Source organism: Elgaria multicarinata, chromosome 10, assembly GCF_023053635.1.
Source record: "Elgaria multicarinata webbii isolate HBS135686 ecotype San Diego chromosome 10, rElgMul1.1.pri, whole genome shotgun sequence".
Lineage (NCBI taxonomy): Eukaryota > Metazoa > Chordata > Lepidosauria > Squamata > Anguidae > Elgaria > Elgaria multicarinata.
Window position 1 is genome coordinate 74237421 of NC_086180.1, and position 18057 is coordinate 74255477.

The following is an 18057-nucleotide window of genomic DNA, read 5'->3' on the forward strand; positions in this document are numbered from 1 at the left end:
GGCAGAATGTTTGCCAATGACATGGTTGATTGCTTGTCTGGGGAATGATGTGTTGAGTGGACATGCATGCACCATTTCATTTGCATTGTTCGTAGAACTAAAAAAAAATACTGGATAACTGGGAGACCAGAACTGGGAAGGGTTAGGGTTAGGCAATGACATTCACAGCCCTAAATGGCTTGGGACCTTGGTACTTGAGGGAGCGCCTCTCCCTATATATGCCTGGCCGAGATTTGAGATCTGTTGGAGGAGCCCTCCTCCATGTCCCACCAACACAAGAGATACATGACGTGGGAGAGGGCTTTCTCTGTTGTGGCACCCTGGTTGTGGAATACCCTCCCCTTGGAGGCCCGACTAGCGCCGACACTGGCTTCATTTCGGGGCCAAGTTAAAACATGGCTTTTTATCAAAACCTTCAAGGGGTAAATTCTCCATGGTTACACATAGTTTTAATTGTTTTATTGCTTTTAATTTTTTTCTACCGGTTTTAATTTGGTAACGATTTAATACATTTTTAGCTGTGTAAATTATTTGTTTATAGTGTTCTGGTTATACCTGTATGCTGCCCCGAGATCCCAGTGATAATAGGCGGGAGACAAATGTTTTAATAAATAAATAATTACATGTTGTGACCATTGTAGACAAATAACCCATAATGTTGCTCGGGTGCCTGCATAGATACAACTACAGTGTTACTCTATGTGGATGTATATTCTCAAACATTAGTCACCCATCTGCATCTTTCTTTTCTGAAAGTGAAAAGCTATTGAAGGGACAGGGAAATACAGTTCGAATCCTAATATGGTTTTATTTGGTGCATGGTAAACATAAGAAAAAGTCAGACCATCTGAACCTTTTTTTTCTTTGCCGGCCACAAGTGCAAAATATAGCAACAATTCAGTAGTTCACAAACAGTTATGAACATTACTAACTATACTGACAAAGTAGATTCAGTAAATAGAATAAACAGGCTGCTCCAGCAGATTAAGGGGAAAAAAGGTTGTCTCAAATCTAAAAAGTTTCTAATACCAGACTTAGAAAGGTTTTTAAATGGACATTTATTAACATGTGCAAAATTGCCAAAACACTCTTCTTCCAATAATTTTGGTTCCCAAGGAAGTTTTACTTAGTAACTTGCTTTTAGAAAACTGGCAAAATCAGTTTTCACGACTGCTTTTTTCACATTTAGAATGATTTTAACATTCACACCACTCAAATTATAATAGTTCTATCCAACTCTAATGGATATATTGTACTTTACAAACTTTCAAATTCAGGGCCTCCTTCTTTACATTTTACTTAAATATATATAGGCTTTACTTACATATAAAATAGAAAACACATTCCCATTAGGAAGATACAGCAGTTAATGTTTCTTTCCTACTACATATACAAGACTCAATAGGATTGCTCTTAAGACTTCCATTAAAAGCAGTAGTTTGCTTTGGATTGCTACATGTGTTAAAATCTTCCAGTTTTAACCAAACGCACATGTTGAGTGCTTCCCCCTTCTGCTTCCAAGGGGGAAATTATTTTGTCTTCTTTTCCACTATGTGATCCTCTTTCTTCACTTTCTCTGTGTAAGAGTTGTACTGAGAATCTGTACCGAAGAGCTTATCCCACCAGGTGAAGGTTGATGCATAGTTGCCAGTGAAGTTCTTATGGTGGAAGTCGTGAAAGCGAGACCCGGCATAGAAAGGCACCAAATGCAAAGGATTTAGAGGAATATCGTAGCCACTAGAGGAACAAAAAGGAAGGGCATATTTCAATACTTATACAAAAACAATTCTCATTCTCTGTATAATGGACTAGTATCAACTGTATACAGTGTAATCCTATACATGCCTACTCAGAAGGAAGTCACACTGAGTTCAATGTAGCTTACTCCCAGGTGTGTGGGTATGGGACTGCAGCCTTAGACATTAACTTAATTCAGTATCAACTTGGGCCCTTTCTACACCAAAGGATTATCCCAGGAAAATGGAGGGATCATCCCTGCCTGCTCCTGGGATCCCCTGTGTGTCATTTGGATGCACAGGGATGATCCTGGGATGATCCCTGAAAAAAAGGTAGGTGTAGAAATGGCCTTGTTTTTAAAACCTCTGGAGTTCAAAGATGATGCCGCTGGACAATATATTTCTGACGTTATCGCTGTAGAAATAAAGCCCGTCAGGGGATTATTAAGGAGGGTGTCTCATGTTTCTGTATTATTCATAGATACTGTACTGCAAGATGCATTATGTAAATATGTCCGATGTTTTCCACAGTATACCAGGTGGAGGAATGAGGTAGCTCTTTGAATGAATGTGGCCTCTCCAGGGGTAGGGGAAAAGGAAGATACTATTGTTACATGAGTTAGGGCACAATCCATTGAGTTCTATACACTTTTGCAGCATAAACAGGCATAACTTTTGTCTCATTAAGTGAGAGAGTTAAGAATGTACTTAAACTCCCACTGAAATCAATTGGACATAAAAGTGCTTAATTCTGGCTGACAGCTGTGGTAACCTAAGCGGTTGAAATGCCAATAATAATAATAATAATAATAATAATAATAATAATAATAATAATAATTTCTTACCCGCCTCTCCCTCTGGATCGAGGTGGGGAACAACATTAGATACAAATATCATAAAATACATAAAACTGATTAAAAACATACAAAACTGATACAATATTAAAATAACAGTCAACTATCTTAACATTTGACTGGGTAGGTCTGTCGGAAGAGATCAGTCTTTTAGCCTTCTTGAATTCGAATGGCAGTAAGATCAGGTCCTGCCTAAGCAATGAGAAGGAGGAACTACATACAACTTTTTAAGGGCGTCTTAGTGTATTTCACAAGTGTCATTTTAAAACAGAAATAGCGTTTTCACTTGTTTTCCCAAGGACAAAATCTGATGATTGATTGATTGAGAGGAGTGAACCAGAACGAGTTGAAGCTGCTTATCTGATGACAGTGATGTGCTGAGGTGTAATAATCTCAATTTATCTCTAGATTTTTCTAGAGTATTTCCTATGCAGTAGTCATTAGCTTGGCTAACAGGAACTGTGGTTATCTTAATATCAAAAAGTTTTTTATCTCCTCTGTGCACATGAAAGTGGAGGGGTGGGGGCAGGCGAGAAGAGTGGGTGAGTCCAAGTCTCATATAGGTTTATTCAGATTGCATCGTTTTCCATTATGCTGAATTAAATCATTATCAACCACACTGTGAAGTATCACGGAGCAGCTTTTATGTGGACCTTCTTTTGCCAAAGAATATCAAAATAATGTGTAGGCTTGTGGTTGAGAATTTGCAGATTCACTTTTTCAAGAACTATGTGCTTTGCAAATCTATCTATACTTAATCATATGCAAGCTTCACTAAATTCAATGAAACTATTCCTAGGATTCTAGGTAGTATTCGCAGGGTTCCAGACTTAGGAATGTAGGAAACTGTCTTCTATTGAGTTACAACCTTGCTCCATCTAGCTCAACCAGAGAGCTCCGGCTACTGGGCGGTATAGAAATGTAATAAATAAATAAATAAATAAAAGTATTGTCAACGCTGACCAGTCTGCACACAACAACAGCCCATGAGTTGTTGGGTTTGAGTGGCAGTGAATGAATGTGCTGCCTCTACCCGGTTCCTGGGTTGTTACTGTGACATCCCAACCCAGAAACATTGGGTTGTTTAGGGGTTAATGCCAGGGGTTAAACAAGCCAGAGTTAACCATGGTTTATTGTGGGTTAATTTTGAGTTGTTTATCCCCTAGACAAGCTAGAGTTTCTGAGTTCTGATATCGCAATAACAGCTCAGGAACACTCGCTTTTGCTAGATATTGACAATTCCTGGGTTAAACAACCCAAGAATTGCCATTATGTGTGAACCAGATCACTGACTGGTAGCAGTGCTCCAGGTCTTCAGACATGATTTTTCTAGCTCTACCTGGAGATGCTAGGGATTGAACTTTGGAACGTCTGCATGCAAAGCATGTCATCTGTTACTGAGCCACATACCCTCTCCTTAAATTCATACACTCATAATGAAGATGCTTGCAGGGGGTTACTGAAGAATTGAAAAAAAATCTTTTTAGCCATTTCTTGATGGATGTGTATTTCTACAACTGACCACAAGAAGTCATTACTAAGCAACAAAAGGAGACTACCTGTGGACATCAATGGTCTCCATCAAACGACAAATTAGCCATGCCCATAGAAAAACCACATGATTACAAAAGACCATTATTCCAATGAAAAATCCAGCCCCAAGGATAAGGGTTTCTAGAGGATGTGCATATTCAGCTTGCAACCCAAATGGAGCCTAAGGAGGAAGGAAAAATGCATCCATTATATTGCATACTAAGACACATGCAAATATGTGAGTAATTTAAGTCTGAAATCTATGCTTCCCACATGGCCAGCCTAATTTAGCAGAGTTCTCTGCCCTCTCACAATCAGAGCCTGGGTTTACCATTACTTAAGGAAAGGCAAAGAATGAATACATTGAGGTAACTCCATCTCTAAATCTAAAAATTTTCCGAACTGCTCTCGAAATACAAGTCATTCAGTAGTATGTGATGAAGAGTTTAAAGACATAGTAAGAAGCCCCAGCAAAACAGCGAGAACAGAAGCAACTCATCGTTTACTGTGCCATATCTAGACAGTGACATCTTTTAAAGTCATACTGAAGAGGTTGTTTGAATCTGTTTTAAGCTCCCTATTAGAAATGACACTTCAGGAATAGAAGTCATTTACTCAAGAAAAGCTTTACTCTACAAAAACATTTCACATGGTAAAGTAGGGGCATGGCTAGACGAGGGGATTTGAGGGGTATGATCTCATCATTTTATGATCGCGAGATCGTTCCCCTTGTCTACACACGGCATGCAACATCGTGGCCATTTTGGATTTGTCTTTGTTAAAGGAAAAGGGGCGCACCAGCACCATGTAATTTTTTTTAAATAAAACACCTCCCCCTCCCCCCCACCCCACTCCTGATGGGCACAGAGCTCCTGAGGATCTCAGTCCCTGGTTCTCCGCGTTTACTCGTGAGGAGCCAGGACAAAACAGCAACAGCAGGCCACATGTTCCACAGTCTTGGGATCATCCAAAGACCGTGGAAAAATGGGAATTAAACTATAGGGCGATATCCCGGGCCAAGGGAGGGATCATCCCTCCCTGCTCCCGGGATGCCCTGTGCGTCAGGGATGATCTCAGGGCGATCACCAGGAGATCGCCCCATCTAGCCATGCCCTCGGAAAACAATGCTTTCCATATACACAGCTCCAGGTCCATCCTCTGGCATCTCCGCAAAGGATCTCAGGTAGCACATGGTGGGAAAGACCTGAGACCCTGGAGAGTCGCTGCCAGGCAGAGTTCAACACTAAGCAAGTGAACAACCAACAGGATCTAGTATAGAGCCGCTTCCTATGCTCTCAACACACAGTATCAGGATTATAGTCGGAAATAATAATAATAAATAATAATAATAATAAATGTATTTCTTATCCACCTCTCCCTCTGGATCGAGGCGGGGAACAACATTAAATACAACAATACGATATGTAAAACTGGTTAAAAAAGCATATAAAACCGATACAACATTAAAATAACAATCACAACATCTCTAAATTCTTAGGTTTAACATTCATCTGGGTAGGCTTGCCGGAAGAGATTGGTCTTTATGGCTGTCTTAAACTCAGAGAGTGTTAAGTTGACAAATTTCTTTTGACAGGCCACTCCATAGTCTAGAACAGTGGTTCTCAACCTGGGGCACTCCAGATGTGTTGGACTGCATCTCCCAGAATGCCCCAGCCAGCAGAGCTGGCTGGGGCATTCTGGGAGTTGTAGTCCAACACATCTGGAGCGCCCCAGGTTGAGAAAGGCTGGTCTAGAAGCAGTAGAAGAAAAGGTCCTCTGGGTAACAGTTGTCAGCCTAGTTGTGGCTGACTGGAGTAAAATTTTCCAAGAGGATCTGAGTGTGCAGGACGGATTGTACAGGGGAAGGTGATCCCACAGGTAACCTGGAACCAAACCATGTAGGGCTTTAAAGGTAATAAGCAGCACTTTGTACTTCACCCAGAAACTAATTGGCAGCCAGTGGGATGATTGTAACGTAGGTGTAATATGGTCACCCCTAGGTATGCCGGTGACCATTTTTAAAAGGATGAATGCATCTGTTTTGTAGTGACCATTGGTATGGAAGGAAATATGTCCACAGAACATATGGGGTAGAATCCAATGCTGCCCTCACGTGGATGGCCCAGGCGCGCCCCTGGTGGTAGAGGCACGTGCACGGCCCCTGCCACTGGCGGCCATGATGTAGCACTTCCAGGGTAAGCTCTGAAACAAGCAAAAACATTCATTTCTGGAAGGTGTGAGCTGCTCTTTCCAGAAACAAGCACTTCCACTCTTTTCGGCAGTTCTCCCCTGGGAGCACTACCCCGTGGCTGCCAGTGGCACGAGCCAAACGTGCATGCCTGAGCCACTCTGAGGGCGGCACTGGATTTGACCCAAGGTATTTAATTGCTTCTGTGTTTAGTTATCCACCAGCATTGACTGAGATGAGTCACTCCCATTGCAAAGTCTGAGCAACTTCAGCACTATAAACCTCTTGATGAAAATAGGTTGTGGTTTCTTCTGCCTCACTCTTAAACTAGTCATTAACACATGCGCCCAATGCATTTATATGCCCATGACTCATACATTAACTATGCAATCCATGAACTTAAGACAATACGTACCACAAATTCATGATGCACTTTGTGGATGTACTTATATAGTCTCTTGTGATGCAGAAGTCGATGCAGAAAATAATGCCAGGTATCCTCAATCACAGCACATCCAAGACACTGGGCAAGCAGCAAATACCTTTGAAAGGGGGGGGGGAATTGTGGAGGCAAAGGTGCAATAGATCAAGCCACCTGCTTCCCCAAACCCACCTTTTTCTTTTATAGTTCGGTTTCTGTCCATAAAACTAGAAGTAAATTGCCTTTAAGAAACAACTGCTTGCAAGGGGAGAAGTTTGCAAATATTCAGCAAGAACTAGAAACTTCAGACGTTTAGGGCGCGATACTATTCATGTTTAGACAGAAATAAATTCTACAAATCCCTGCATCCCCTAGTCAACCATGTTGAAGCTAATAAATTCTTAGCCGGGGCAAAAGAGAATTCCTGTAGAAGGAAGGTGTGGGATAATTAAAAGGAGATTTGGACTTGCTATCTCCAGCCAACACCCCCACAGCTTATGCTCGTACATGGCAACTCTTAATGACCGTATATCTGAGGAAGTAGCACGAAACAGGACGCTTATCCGGATTCCTGTTATAGAAATAATTTGGTCTATTGTAATAATTTCATTGTCATAAAAATATATACCGCCCAAGAGCTCTGGCTATTGGGCGGTATAGAAATGTAATAAATAAATAATTCAGTCTATCGTAACAACATCAATGTAGGGACTTTAAAAACAGTATTTTTGTTATCAATGTAATGTTTGGGAAGTCACTATTGACTCCCTATACTATGTTGTTTGATTGAACTGCTTTATAATTGATGTTACTGTTTTGTTCGATTCAACTGCCTTATATAAAATAAGTCACTGTTTTGAAATTTGATATAAATGTGGTTTGATTCAACTGTTATGCAGTTGTGTACCTAGGGGCACTCCTTACCATTTATGATTACCAACTGCAGCCTTCGTGTTTATTGAGAATAAAAAATACAACAATAAACCTCAAATACCGTATTTCTTCGATTCTAAGACGCCATCGATTGTAAGATGCACACTAATTTCAGCACCAACAGAAAAAAAAACTTTGATTCTAAGAAATAATAAACGTACCCGCGATTTTTTAGAGATGTTTATATGGGGAAAAAAGTGTGTCTTAGAATCGAAGAAATACGGTAAGTAAGAGGCTTTTTCTCCTCAAAGGAAGCCTCAAATAAACATACCTGGGTTGCAGTCTGTGACATGGGGCTAAAATCAAGTAAACTAAAGATTTAACGTATGGAAAGAACATGCTTAGATGCTGATGGGATGTGTTGCTGCTCTATTCCCAAGAAATGAAGGAGAATAGTTTCAAATGCAATAAACCTCATCACAATTTAGAGAGACAAAGCTTGCACTGTATTTGTTATAATATGTAAGAATGAAAGCTGGCACTTGTGACACTATCAGAAACAAATCATACTTGTAATGACAAGAATACTTTGAGCCAAAGAGAAAGTTCAGCTTGAAACTACTGAACAGTATTTATTTTATTTATTTATTTTATTACATTTATATACCGCCGCACAGCCGAAGCTCTCTGGGCGGTTTACAACAATTAAAAATAGTAAACATTAAAAGTATACAAAAATTTTAAAAAACGTAAGTAGACTAGTGAGTTGTTTATGGCACAGAAAGTTAAGAAATTTATCTCAGTAGTTGATCAAAGTAGTACTCAAGAAAAGCTGCTCTGTTGAAATATATTACCTAATACCAGCCTTCTCTAACCTGGCACCTCGCCAGTTGTACTGGACTACAACTCCTAGCATGCTGGCTAAGGATAATGGGAGTTGTAATCTGACACATTTAGAGAGCACTGGGTTAAATTTTTATTAAATTATGGGCCTGTTCAGATGACACGTCAGACTCTATGGTTAGTGAAACTGTGGTTCTCTGGGGTTAGTACTAACCACAAGCTATGCTGTTGCACACAGTGGCCCTGTTCAGACAACATGCTAAACCATGCTGCTTAACCACAAAATGGTTAATGGAACGCACTTACCTGGGAATTGGGTAAGTGGCCTGTTCTGGATGGGGTTACACTTCCTCTGAAGGAGCATGTTCGTAGTTTGGGAGTACTTCTAAATCCAACCTTGTCACTGAAGGCCCAGGTGGACTCCGTGGCCCGGAGTACTTGGGGCCAGCTTCAGCTGATCTGACAGCTATGGCCTTTCCTGGACAGGGACAACCTAGCCACAGTAGTGCATGCACTGGTAACTTCTTGATTAGATTACTGCAATGCACTCTACGAAGGGCTGTCCTTGAAGACGACTCAGAAGTTGCAGCTAGTGCAAAACGCAGCAGCCAGACTGCTGGCAGGTACATCTTACAGAGACCACATAACACCGGTCTTAAAGGAATTGCACTGGCTCCCTATATGCTCCCAGTCAGAATTCAAGGAGTTGGTAATGACATTTAAAGCCCTAAGCGGCTTGGGACCTTGATACTTGAGGGATCGCCTCTCCTTATATATATGCCTGACAGAGACTTGAGATCTGTTGGAGGAGCCCTCCTCCGCATCCCACCAGCACAACACATACGCTATGATGGGACAAGGGAGAGGGCTTTCTCTGTGGTGGCACCCCGATTGTGGAATGCCCTCCCCTTGGAGGCCCAACTGGCGCCAGTGCTTTTTAACAAAGCTTTTAATGGATACATTCACCAAGCTCGCACATTGTTTTAACTGTTTTAATTGCTTTTAAATTCTATACTCTGTGAACCGCCCAGAGAGCTTCGGCTATTGGGCTGTATAAAAATGTAATAAAATAAATAAATAAATAAATATACTGGTTTCAGCTTGATTCATGATTTAATTTGTTTTTAGTTGTGTATATTTATTATTTTATACTGTATAAGTTTATTTGTACGCTGCCCTGAGATCCTAGTGATATAGGGCAGGATACAAATGTTTTAAATAAATAAATTAGCATAACTAAACTCTACTTACCATCTTGGCATGCTTTCCCAATCATAAGGAATATTGAAGTATTCTGTGAAATAATAGGTGCCACACATCAGAGGCAGCTGAATACAGAACTGATTGAATATAATTGTTTTGAAACATTTCCATTGTCTTTCCCATGTTTCCCACTTATCCTGAAACAACAACAGAAAGATTTCTATTATGCATCTTTTATCAATACTAACAGAATAGAATATCCTGATGCCAGTATTCAAGAAGCAAATATACAAAGGAAGAAATACTAGCTATCTTTAAAGCAGATCTTCCAATCTTGTGTCCCCAGAGATTGCTGGACTACAACTCCTATCATCCCATCAGCATTGCCAATGGTCACCACAACCTGGTGCCAAAATATATTTTTCAATTGTTTTACATTCCTCCCATTTTTGATGTACGTACATGGATTTGTATGAAACGCATTCAACTTCCTAGCAATTATACATAGGTTTCAACAAAAATGAACCAAATATCCCAATAACTATCCATCTGAAGGTGCCATCTACATGTCACCCTTTCAAATATTGAAAGTGTTGTGAGATTCTCAATCTATTGCATTATAGAGGCCGAGTGTTTTTTCTTCCAACATTTAAAATCAGTCTTTTAGCTTTCAAAAGGGTGCAGAGAATCCATTTGTGCTGACCATTTGTTAATCTCCATGAAGCAGGTAAATATGGATGTGTCAATCTCTTCCCAAAGTGAAGTAATTATTAGACATTGCAAAAATATATGTTTAGAAGAAACAAGAGCTGTATTGCACCACCAGCCATTAGCCAAATTATATTAGTCCTTATTTAAGAGACACTGTGATGTCTAATAGACACAAAACAAAAAGGGTTTGCTGAATAAAATGCATCTTAAGATCCATAGACACAACAGATAAACACCAAAGGGACAATCCATTGATTAAGCATTTTGTGGTGGTGCCCACAGCATGGTCTCAAGTTCCCAAATGTGCCCACAGGTCCAAAAAGGTTGGGGAACCCTGATTTACAGGGACAATGTTCTAACTGCTTTGAAGCTTCCACTAAGCCAGTCAAGGGAAATTAGTGATGATCCAATATGATCCCATTCCCTTATTATTTTAACAACACAAGCTTATTGCATGTTTACTTAGAAGTCATCGTCAATCTATTCAATGGGGGATATTCCATAACGTGCATAGGACTGCAGCCTCATAAACTTGGCAACATTGTCTCCTCATTGAGATACTAATCTAGGTGATAATGAACACCTAACATAAAATGTCAAGCTTGTTTTTCACATTCATTTCCCACAATTCCATGTCAGGAAAAAACAGAAAACAACAGCATTTATTTAAATAAAAGCTTCCAAAGTAGAGGCCAGTCTTTCAACAGCACCTCAGAACTGAGATTCGAAGTCAGCGTTACTGAAAACTAAACATTAACCCAGAGTGATTAGTTCTGAAAAGGATGGCTCACATTTACCAAAATATAAGTGACAAGAATTGCATTAAATACAATTATTCTAGGTTTAATACAAGAGCAGAGTTAAACTACTTGCCCAAGTCCGTGCCACTTACAAGAGCTAAATTAGGAATAGGGTTTCTCCTGTGAGACAAAGTTCCAGCTTACCTGTTGTATTTTATACTTTTGCATGTAAGGTATAAACTGAAATACAAATCCAGGCAAACACAGTAAAAAATAGGAAAGTTCATGAATGAGAAGTGATCCCCATGTTGCAATCTGGAATTTAGTGTAGTTATTCAGCATATACACCCAAACATTGTTAAATGGCTGTTGTAGTGGGTTCTCAGGCAAGAAAGAGTCTATGTATTCCATGGCCAGGTAAGCAGAATTCAAAATGCCACTGTCGTTAGTTGCCATTGCTCTGTTCTGGACCATCATAAAAAATATCTTCTCTTCAGGAATTCTATGAATCTGCAAAACATTGGACATCATTGCTAATGATTCAGGATTGAAGTTTTATAACAGAAGTGCAGCTCCCAAAGCCTGTAAGGTGGCACGGGAGAGTTACAAACCCACTCACCCCAGAAATCCAAAGGAGGCTCAGTTTTAAGTGCAATTAAGTGATGCTCATAAAGAACATATCAAAGAAAATAGGCATTATATGACCACACAACAACATACATCGGGTTTCCTGGGTGCACAGTTTGCTCTTACTTTCCTTACACTAAGAGTCTACCTTCCTAGTTCTACCTGCACTAGTTGAAAAGTAACTGAAGTGTTGTTTCTGCTTAATCTGTATGTCAAGGAAATGCTTATATACTGACTACCTTGTTTGAAAGCCTTTTTCCTTACTGCAATTTGAATCTAGCTAATACATGCTATATTAAAAAAAACACTAAACCAATATATGTTTTATTTCAGAATATATGGTTAGGATGGCAGTTATAGTGTGAGATATACTAAATTTTTCTTTGGAGTCCTTAATATGTGGGGCACAGCCCCGCCCACCTAGAAATATACTTTGCCCCTGCTGTGCCCCCCCTGAATTTTTTTCTAGTGCCGCCACTGCACAGAGCTTAGCAAGGGCCCCACAAGCCGACCCCCCCCCCCCCGGCCACCACCCCACCCCGAAGAACCCCCAACAGCCACTTACCTCCACAAACTCCCGCTCTGCTCCTCGACACCCGACAATAACAAACTGATCGCCCCCCCTCAACCCCAGTTCCTGAAATACGCTTTCCCCATTGGCCGCCGAGGGACGCCTTCGCCGCTCCGATTGGCTACCGCGTGAGAATTCGTCACGGTCAGGCGTGGGCTGGGCCGAAACGCCGGAGGTCTCGTGGGCTGCCATTGGATACAGGGATGGAGTGAGGGTAGTCCGATTTTGGATGGCAGCCAATTGGATGGGGAACCGATCCAATGACGAGGAGCAGGAGATGGGCGGGCAGGAGGCTACCGGAGGCGGAAGGTTCCCATGGAAACCGCAGGGCTGCTGTTTTCGCATCCCCCCCCCTCCTAAACAGAAATGGGTTATTGTACTAAGTTGGGGTGCAATCCTATGCATGTTTAGACAGAAAAAAGTCCTACATGTCCAACCAGAAAAAGGACTCCCCCCCCTCCGTCTTAAGCATGCATAGGATTGCTCCCTTCCTGCTTCTTAATTAACCTTTTTTGCTGGTTAGAGAAGCCCAGCTTCAAATCCATAGATCGGGTGGGCTGGAAGAAGGGAGGTCTCCAAATGTTTTTGGACTTCAACTCCCAGAAGCCCTTGCCCGCAGCGCGAATGCTCAGGAATGCTTGGAGTTGAAGTCCAAAGCACCTGGAGATCTATTTTCTGCCCACCACTGCTTTAGATTGCAGCACGATTGTCCTCTCTAGTTTTGACAACTTAGTGAAAGTGCCTACTCCTCCAGTTAAAAACAACACACAAATACTGTGGTAAATAACTGGCAAGGAGTCCAACTGCATGAAGATGAGGCATCCCAAACAGGCAGCCCCGTCCTGGTTTTTATTAATAACTAAGTGGTTACATTTCTTGTGTACAAGCTATGATTGGTTGTTAAGTACAGCATGTTAAATGCATGATTACCTCATGCACAGAAGGTGTTGGTTAGTGTATGTTCAGCATGAATATACCATATAAGGGTTAAGGAAATACGTGATCATAGCATAGTGCCTTCAATACTGTATTGTATTCTGTGGTTCTTATTTATTTATTTATTTATTTATTACATTTTTATACCGCCCAATAGCCGAAGCTCTCTGGGCGGTTCACAAAAATTAAAATCATCATAAAACAACCAACAAGTTAAAAATACAAATACAAAATACAATATAAAAAGCACAACCAGGATAAAACCACGCAGCAAAATTGATATAAGGTTAAAATACAGAGTTAAAACAGTATAATTTAAATTTAAGTTAAAATTAAGTGTTAAAATACTGAGTGAATAAAAAGGTCTTCAGCTGGCGACGAAAGGAGTACAGTGTAGGCGCCAGGCGGACCTCTCTGGGGAGCTCATTCCACAACCGGGGTGCCACAGCGGGGAAAGCCCTCCTCCTATGTGTTCTTGCGTCAGCACATTCCAAGGCATGACCAGCAAGTGCCAAGATGTTTCTTAGCAAAGCTTTATCTTAAAAGTGTTATCCTTGTGTTCCAGCACATCTCAGCATTATTATTATTATTATTTATTTATATAGCACCATCAATGTACATGGTGCTGTACAGAGTAAAACAGTAAATAGCAAGACCCTGCCGCATAGGCTTACAATCTAATAAAATCATAGTAAAACAATAAGGAGGGGAAGAGAATGCAAACAGGTACAGGGTAGGGTAAGCAGGCACAGGGTAGGGTAAAACTAACAGTAGAAAGTAACAGTAGAAGTCATGGTATGCCAATACTGAATGTGTGCCAGAGAGGGATAACAATTTCCCTTACAAAATACACCTGAAAAATGCAGGACATCGCCTTCTCCCGAACATCACGTTTTCTGGGTTGTGGGGTGAGAACACCTGTGGATAAGGAGAGCTTGCAATGAATACCTTCCAGAGCAGCCTTCCTCAACCTGGTGCCCTCCAGATGTTTTAAACTACAACTCCCATCATCATCATCTAGAATGGCGAGAGTTATTCAAAACATCTGGAGGCATTCAAAACATGAGAGGGTTGGGGAAGACTAGCCCAGAGACAAGTGCACTCCTTCAGTGAAAACCAGGCCATAAAGGAACTACTGGTTCACACATTTGATGCAATTAGTGGAAAGCATTACTTACAAATTAAGTAGTGGCTAATTGTTCTTTTAACAAAGTTTTTTTTAAAAAAAACATTTAAGATTACCAGCGGCTATTAGATACAGTATTTTAATGATTATAGTTAAAATTGCTTTTATAGTATATTTTAAACTGATTTTAATATTTATATGTAAACCATTTAGATATTATAGTAAGTGGTATACACGTATTAATAACAAGCAGCAAAACAGAACCTGAATGTTGAGAATTAGTTATTACACTAGGTCCTGTTTGTGAGGTTCCAATGAGCATGTCACTGGTCACTTTAGATAAAAATGCAGATCAAACAAAGCAATTCTTATGCCTGAAGGTACCAAAACCAGTTACGCCTGGAGTTTCCATGCCCGTAGGCATCAATGAGTCTGTGGACACTTCTCTTGCTAGGCTCCCTGCCCCTCCTGATTTTAATTTATTTCTTAAGTTTTTAACAACTATATTTCTTTTAACTGGGCAGCTCACATGTTGCAAAGTGAAGTGATACCTTCCACTCCCATCTTTACTTGGGTTGAAATCAGCAGTTTTGTGATTTGGAGCTCAAGCCCCATCTCCACCTTGTACTTAGATCGTTGGACAAGTTACTTTTCTTTTCATCTTGTTACACAAATATGCTTGGACCAAGTGCAACATAGTATTCAGATTTGTATACAATTGGTAGAAAGACTATGGAGGCTTCTTGGGTTTCTCTCATTTTACTGAACTGCAGTTAAGGGTGAACACTGCCGCTCACGCAGAAACAATGTCACACCCCTCAAACATGGAGGGGTTGTTTTTATACATTTATGTTATCAACACTACCGTTTCCCCAAAAGTAAGACATCCCCCAAAAATAAGACCTACTTCGTTTTGCCTCTCGCTGTAATATAAGGCATCCCCCCGAAAATAAGATCTTTTTTTTGTTCAACAATAAATGTGTACCGTATTCTTCTTCATGGAAAAATAAGACATCCCCTGAAAATAAGACCTAGTGCATCTTTGGGAGCAAAAATTAATATAAGACACTGTCTTATTTTCGGGGAAACACGGTATCAGCTTACATTCATTGGTCCATGTGATTTACCATGTGGTTAGTAATGTTGATATGTGCTTGTTAGTGCAATCAAACATTTATTGAGATAGTAAACACGCATGTGCAAAGGCAGCTTATGGGTTAAGGTGAGGTTAGTACTCAGACTTTATTGGTCCATTTGATCACTTACGTACGCTTCTTTGTCTTCAGCTCGTGGGAACTCCTCCCAAACGTCACAACATGTACTGCTTTGTATCTCTTCTTCGTGTGTGCGTGCGTGCAACTCTTACATCCCCGTATGTGGAACCTCCCTCTGGGAGGACTTTCTGGGTGGACTTTCTGGGTGGACTTTCTTTCTTGGTTAGTAGCTTTGATTTCTTGTAACAGTGGAAATCTGTATAACAATCTCATCAGCTGCCTTCTAGGAAATGAGTGTTTTGGGATTGGCCATGCCCAGCATGACGGCTGTTTTATGAATGGGCAAACCCCCATGACAGCCATTTTGTGAGAGCACCTATACCATTCTCTCAAAATTAAAAATGTGCCAGCTGAAAGTTTGGGTACTCCTGAATCATGCTGTCCCAACAACATTCTTCCTTACCACCCTCTGCTTAAAACATCTTCATCAAATCCTGGTTCAACTTTTTCTTGAACACCTCCATGCACAAGCAACTAAGTCTTGTGACACCTTAAAGTCTAAAACTTTTATTCTGGCATGAATTTCATCAGATGCACAGAGTGTTACAGCAGAAGTTTTAGCTTTATATACAGTACAAATGGTAGCTGTGTTTAAGTGGACTAACACAGCTACCCTCTGGATATCTCAAAGGAAGACTTCACAGCATTCCCAAGAAGCTTATTGTAGTGGTTGCTTTTAGTTAGAAATTCCTAATATTTAAAGTCTCTTTATATACTTTAAACCAGGACTTTTTGTCTTACCAGGTGAAAAATTGCTCTCTCTTCTGAGAACCTATGAAGTATTTGAGAATGGTCAGCATGTGTTTATTTTTTTTCCTCTAGTCAAAACATAGTTAGTTTCTTCAGTCTGTCTGCAAAATAGTAATCATGATCTTAAGAGGCTCACAGTATCTGGCTAGCCAAAGAACCAGATTTCATTATTACTGTGTATGGGCACCTTGATGAAAGACATAACCCAAACAAATGTTAAGAAAAACAAATATGCAAAGTTTTATTAAAGAAAATAGGTCAAAATGACAATAATTTTGGTCATGTTTAAAGCATCCAGGAATTAATTGATTATTTTTTAACAAACATATTCTCATACAGTACATAGTCATCAATAGCAGCTAGTTACACAATAATAGTTGTAAATGCCATGCAAGTAAAACAGAGCTCCATACATTCATTTTAAACCTGCAATTGTGTCCATGCCAGGTATTAACCCCTATGACAGAGTTAAGATAGATACATCAAAACATAATAAAGGAGATCTTAGTAAATAAGAATCACCAATACGTAAGTTAAAAACATTTTGGCATTATGTTTTCTGTGGCATTTATTAGTTTTAAAGCATCAGTAAATATCAAAATATACACCTCTGTTTTACAACGTAATACTGGCATACTTCAAAGTACCGTGCCAATTATAAATAGTATCATCAAGTTCCAAACAGGTATAAAGGAAAGTACTCACACACACACTTAAATATGCACACAATAATATAACCAGAGATATTTTAGAAAAGCAACCAGGGTCTCATGGCAGCTTGTAATACTAAGCTGGGATTCAATACTCCTCCAGAAAACTGGTAGGTCATGGATATTTCCCTTTTTCTTTGGAAAAAAGACAAGTTTACTTTCACGAGAACACGCTATTTTATCTTCCACTAAAAAGAAAAAAAGTCCATAGTCAACCATGAGAGACATGATTGGTCCTTAAGAAAGGAGTTTTGTCCGGATATCTAGCAATTAAGAATGGTGGTCCATACAACTTCACTACATCTTAGTCAGATGCAGCTTTATGTCAAATAATGCTACACATTGCTTCAACCTAGAATAATCTTCATTTTCATCCTTAATTGTAGCAGATCACAGCATCCAATATATCCCAATGCACAGCTACAAGTTGAGAAGTGCTAAGATGCTTGACCACTTCAACACCACTTGTTAAAGCTTGCTTCTAGTGCATAATCAAAGTGAAAAAATATTTATGCCAACAACTCACAATGGTTTGTCAATAACAGTAACACCTGGGGAGAGAGAGAGAGAGATAGAAGCAAGATTTGAACTCTGGTGCAATGGAACATTTCTATTTGGTTTCCCTAATGCTACTAAGCCCTTGCGTTCAAAGCAATTAACATGCATTATCTTGTTATAACAATCCTGTAGATCAGGGGCCTCCAACCTTTTTGGAGCTGTGGACACATTTGGGAAAAGTGCCCTGGGCACCACCACAAATTGCCCACCACAAATTAGCCAATCACAAAAATGCTGGGAGCTTTCTCTCTGTGGCTCCTATTGTTTCATTCTTTTTCTGTCTTTCTTTCCTTCCTTATTTCCTTCCATCTCTCTGGCTCCTCTTTCTTTCTCTTTTCTTTCCTTATTAAAGACAACAGAGTGATTCATCCATTGGCTTTAATGGATGAAAAAGCCTCTGCCA

At 40.1% G+C, this 18057-nt stretch overlaps 2 protein-coding genes across 2 annotated transcripts in view; both read right to left on the reverse strand.

Annotated features, from left to right (window-relative positions):
* Nucleotides 1-1039: 1039 nt before the first annotated feature.
* MSMO1 (methylsterol monooxygenase 1) lies at nucleotides 1040-12343 on the reverse strand. The gene is made up of 6 exons (XM_063135580.1): nucleotides 12295-12343; nucleotides 11307-11612; nucleotides 9700-9848; nucleotides 6727-6853; nucleotides 4150-4304; nucleotides 1040-1737 (listed from the first exon to the last, which is right to left on the reverse strand). Exons 2-6 carry the CDS (start codon nucleotides 11577-11579, stop codon nucleotides 1530-1532), a joined length of 912 nt encoding a protein of 303 aa, XP_062991650.1. The 5' UTR covers nucleotides 11580-11612; nucleotides 12295-12343; the 3' UTR covers nucleotides 1040-1529.
* Nucleotides 12344-16602: 4259 nt separating this feature from the next.
* KLHL2 (kelch like family member 2) overlaps nucleotides 16603-18057 on the reverse strand; it is a 62173-nt gene continuing 60718 nt past the window's right edge. Inside the window, exon 15 of the mRNA XM_063136387.1 lies at nucleotides 16603-17647. Within this exon, the coding sequence (XP_062992457.1) occupies nucleotides 17619-17647 (29 nt within the window). The 3' untranslated portion in view covers nucleotides 16603-17618. The remainder of the gene's footprint in view (nucleotides 17648-18057) is intronic.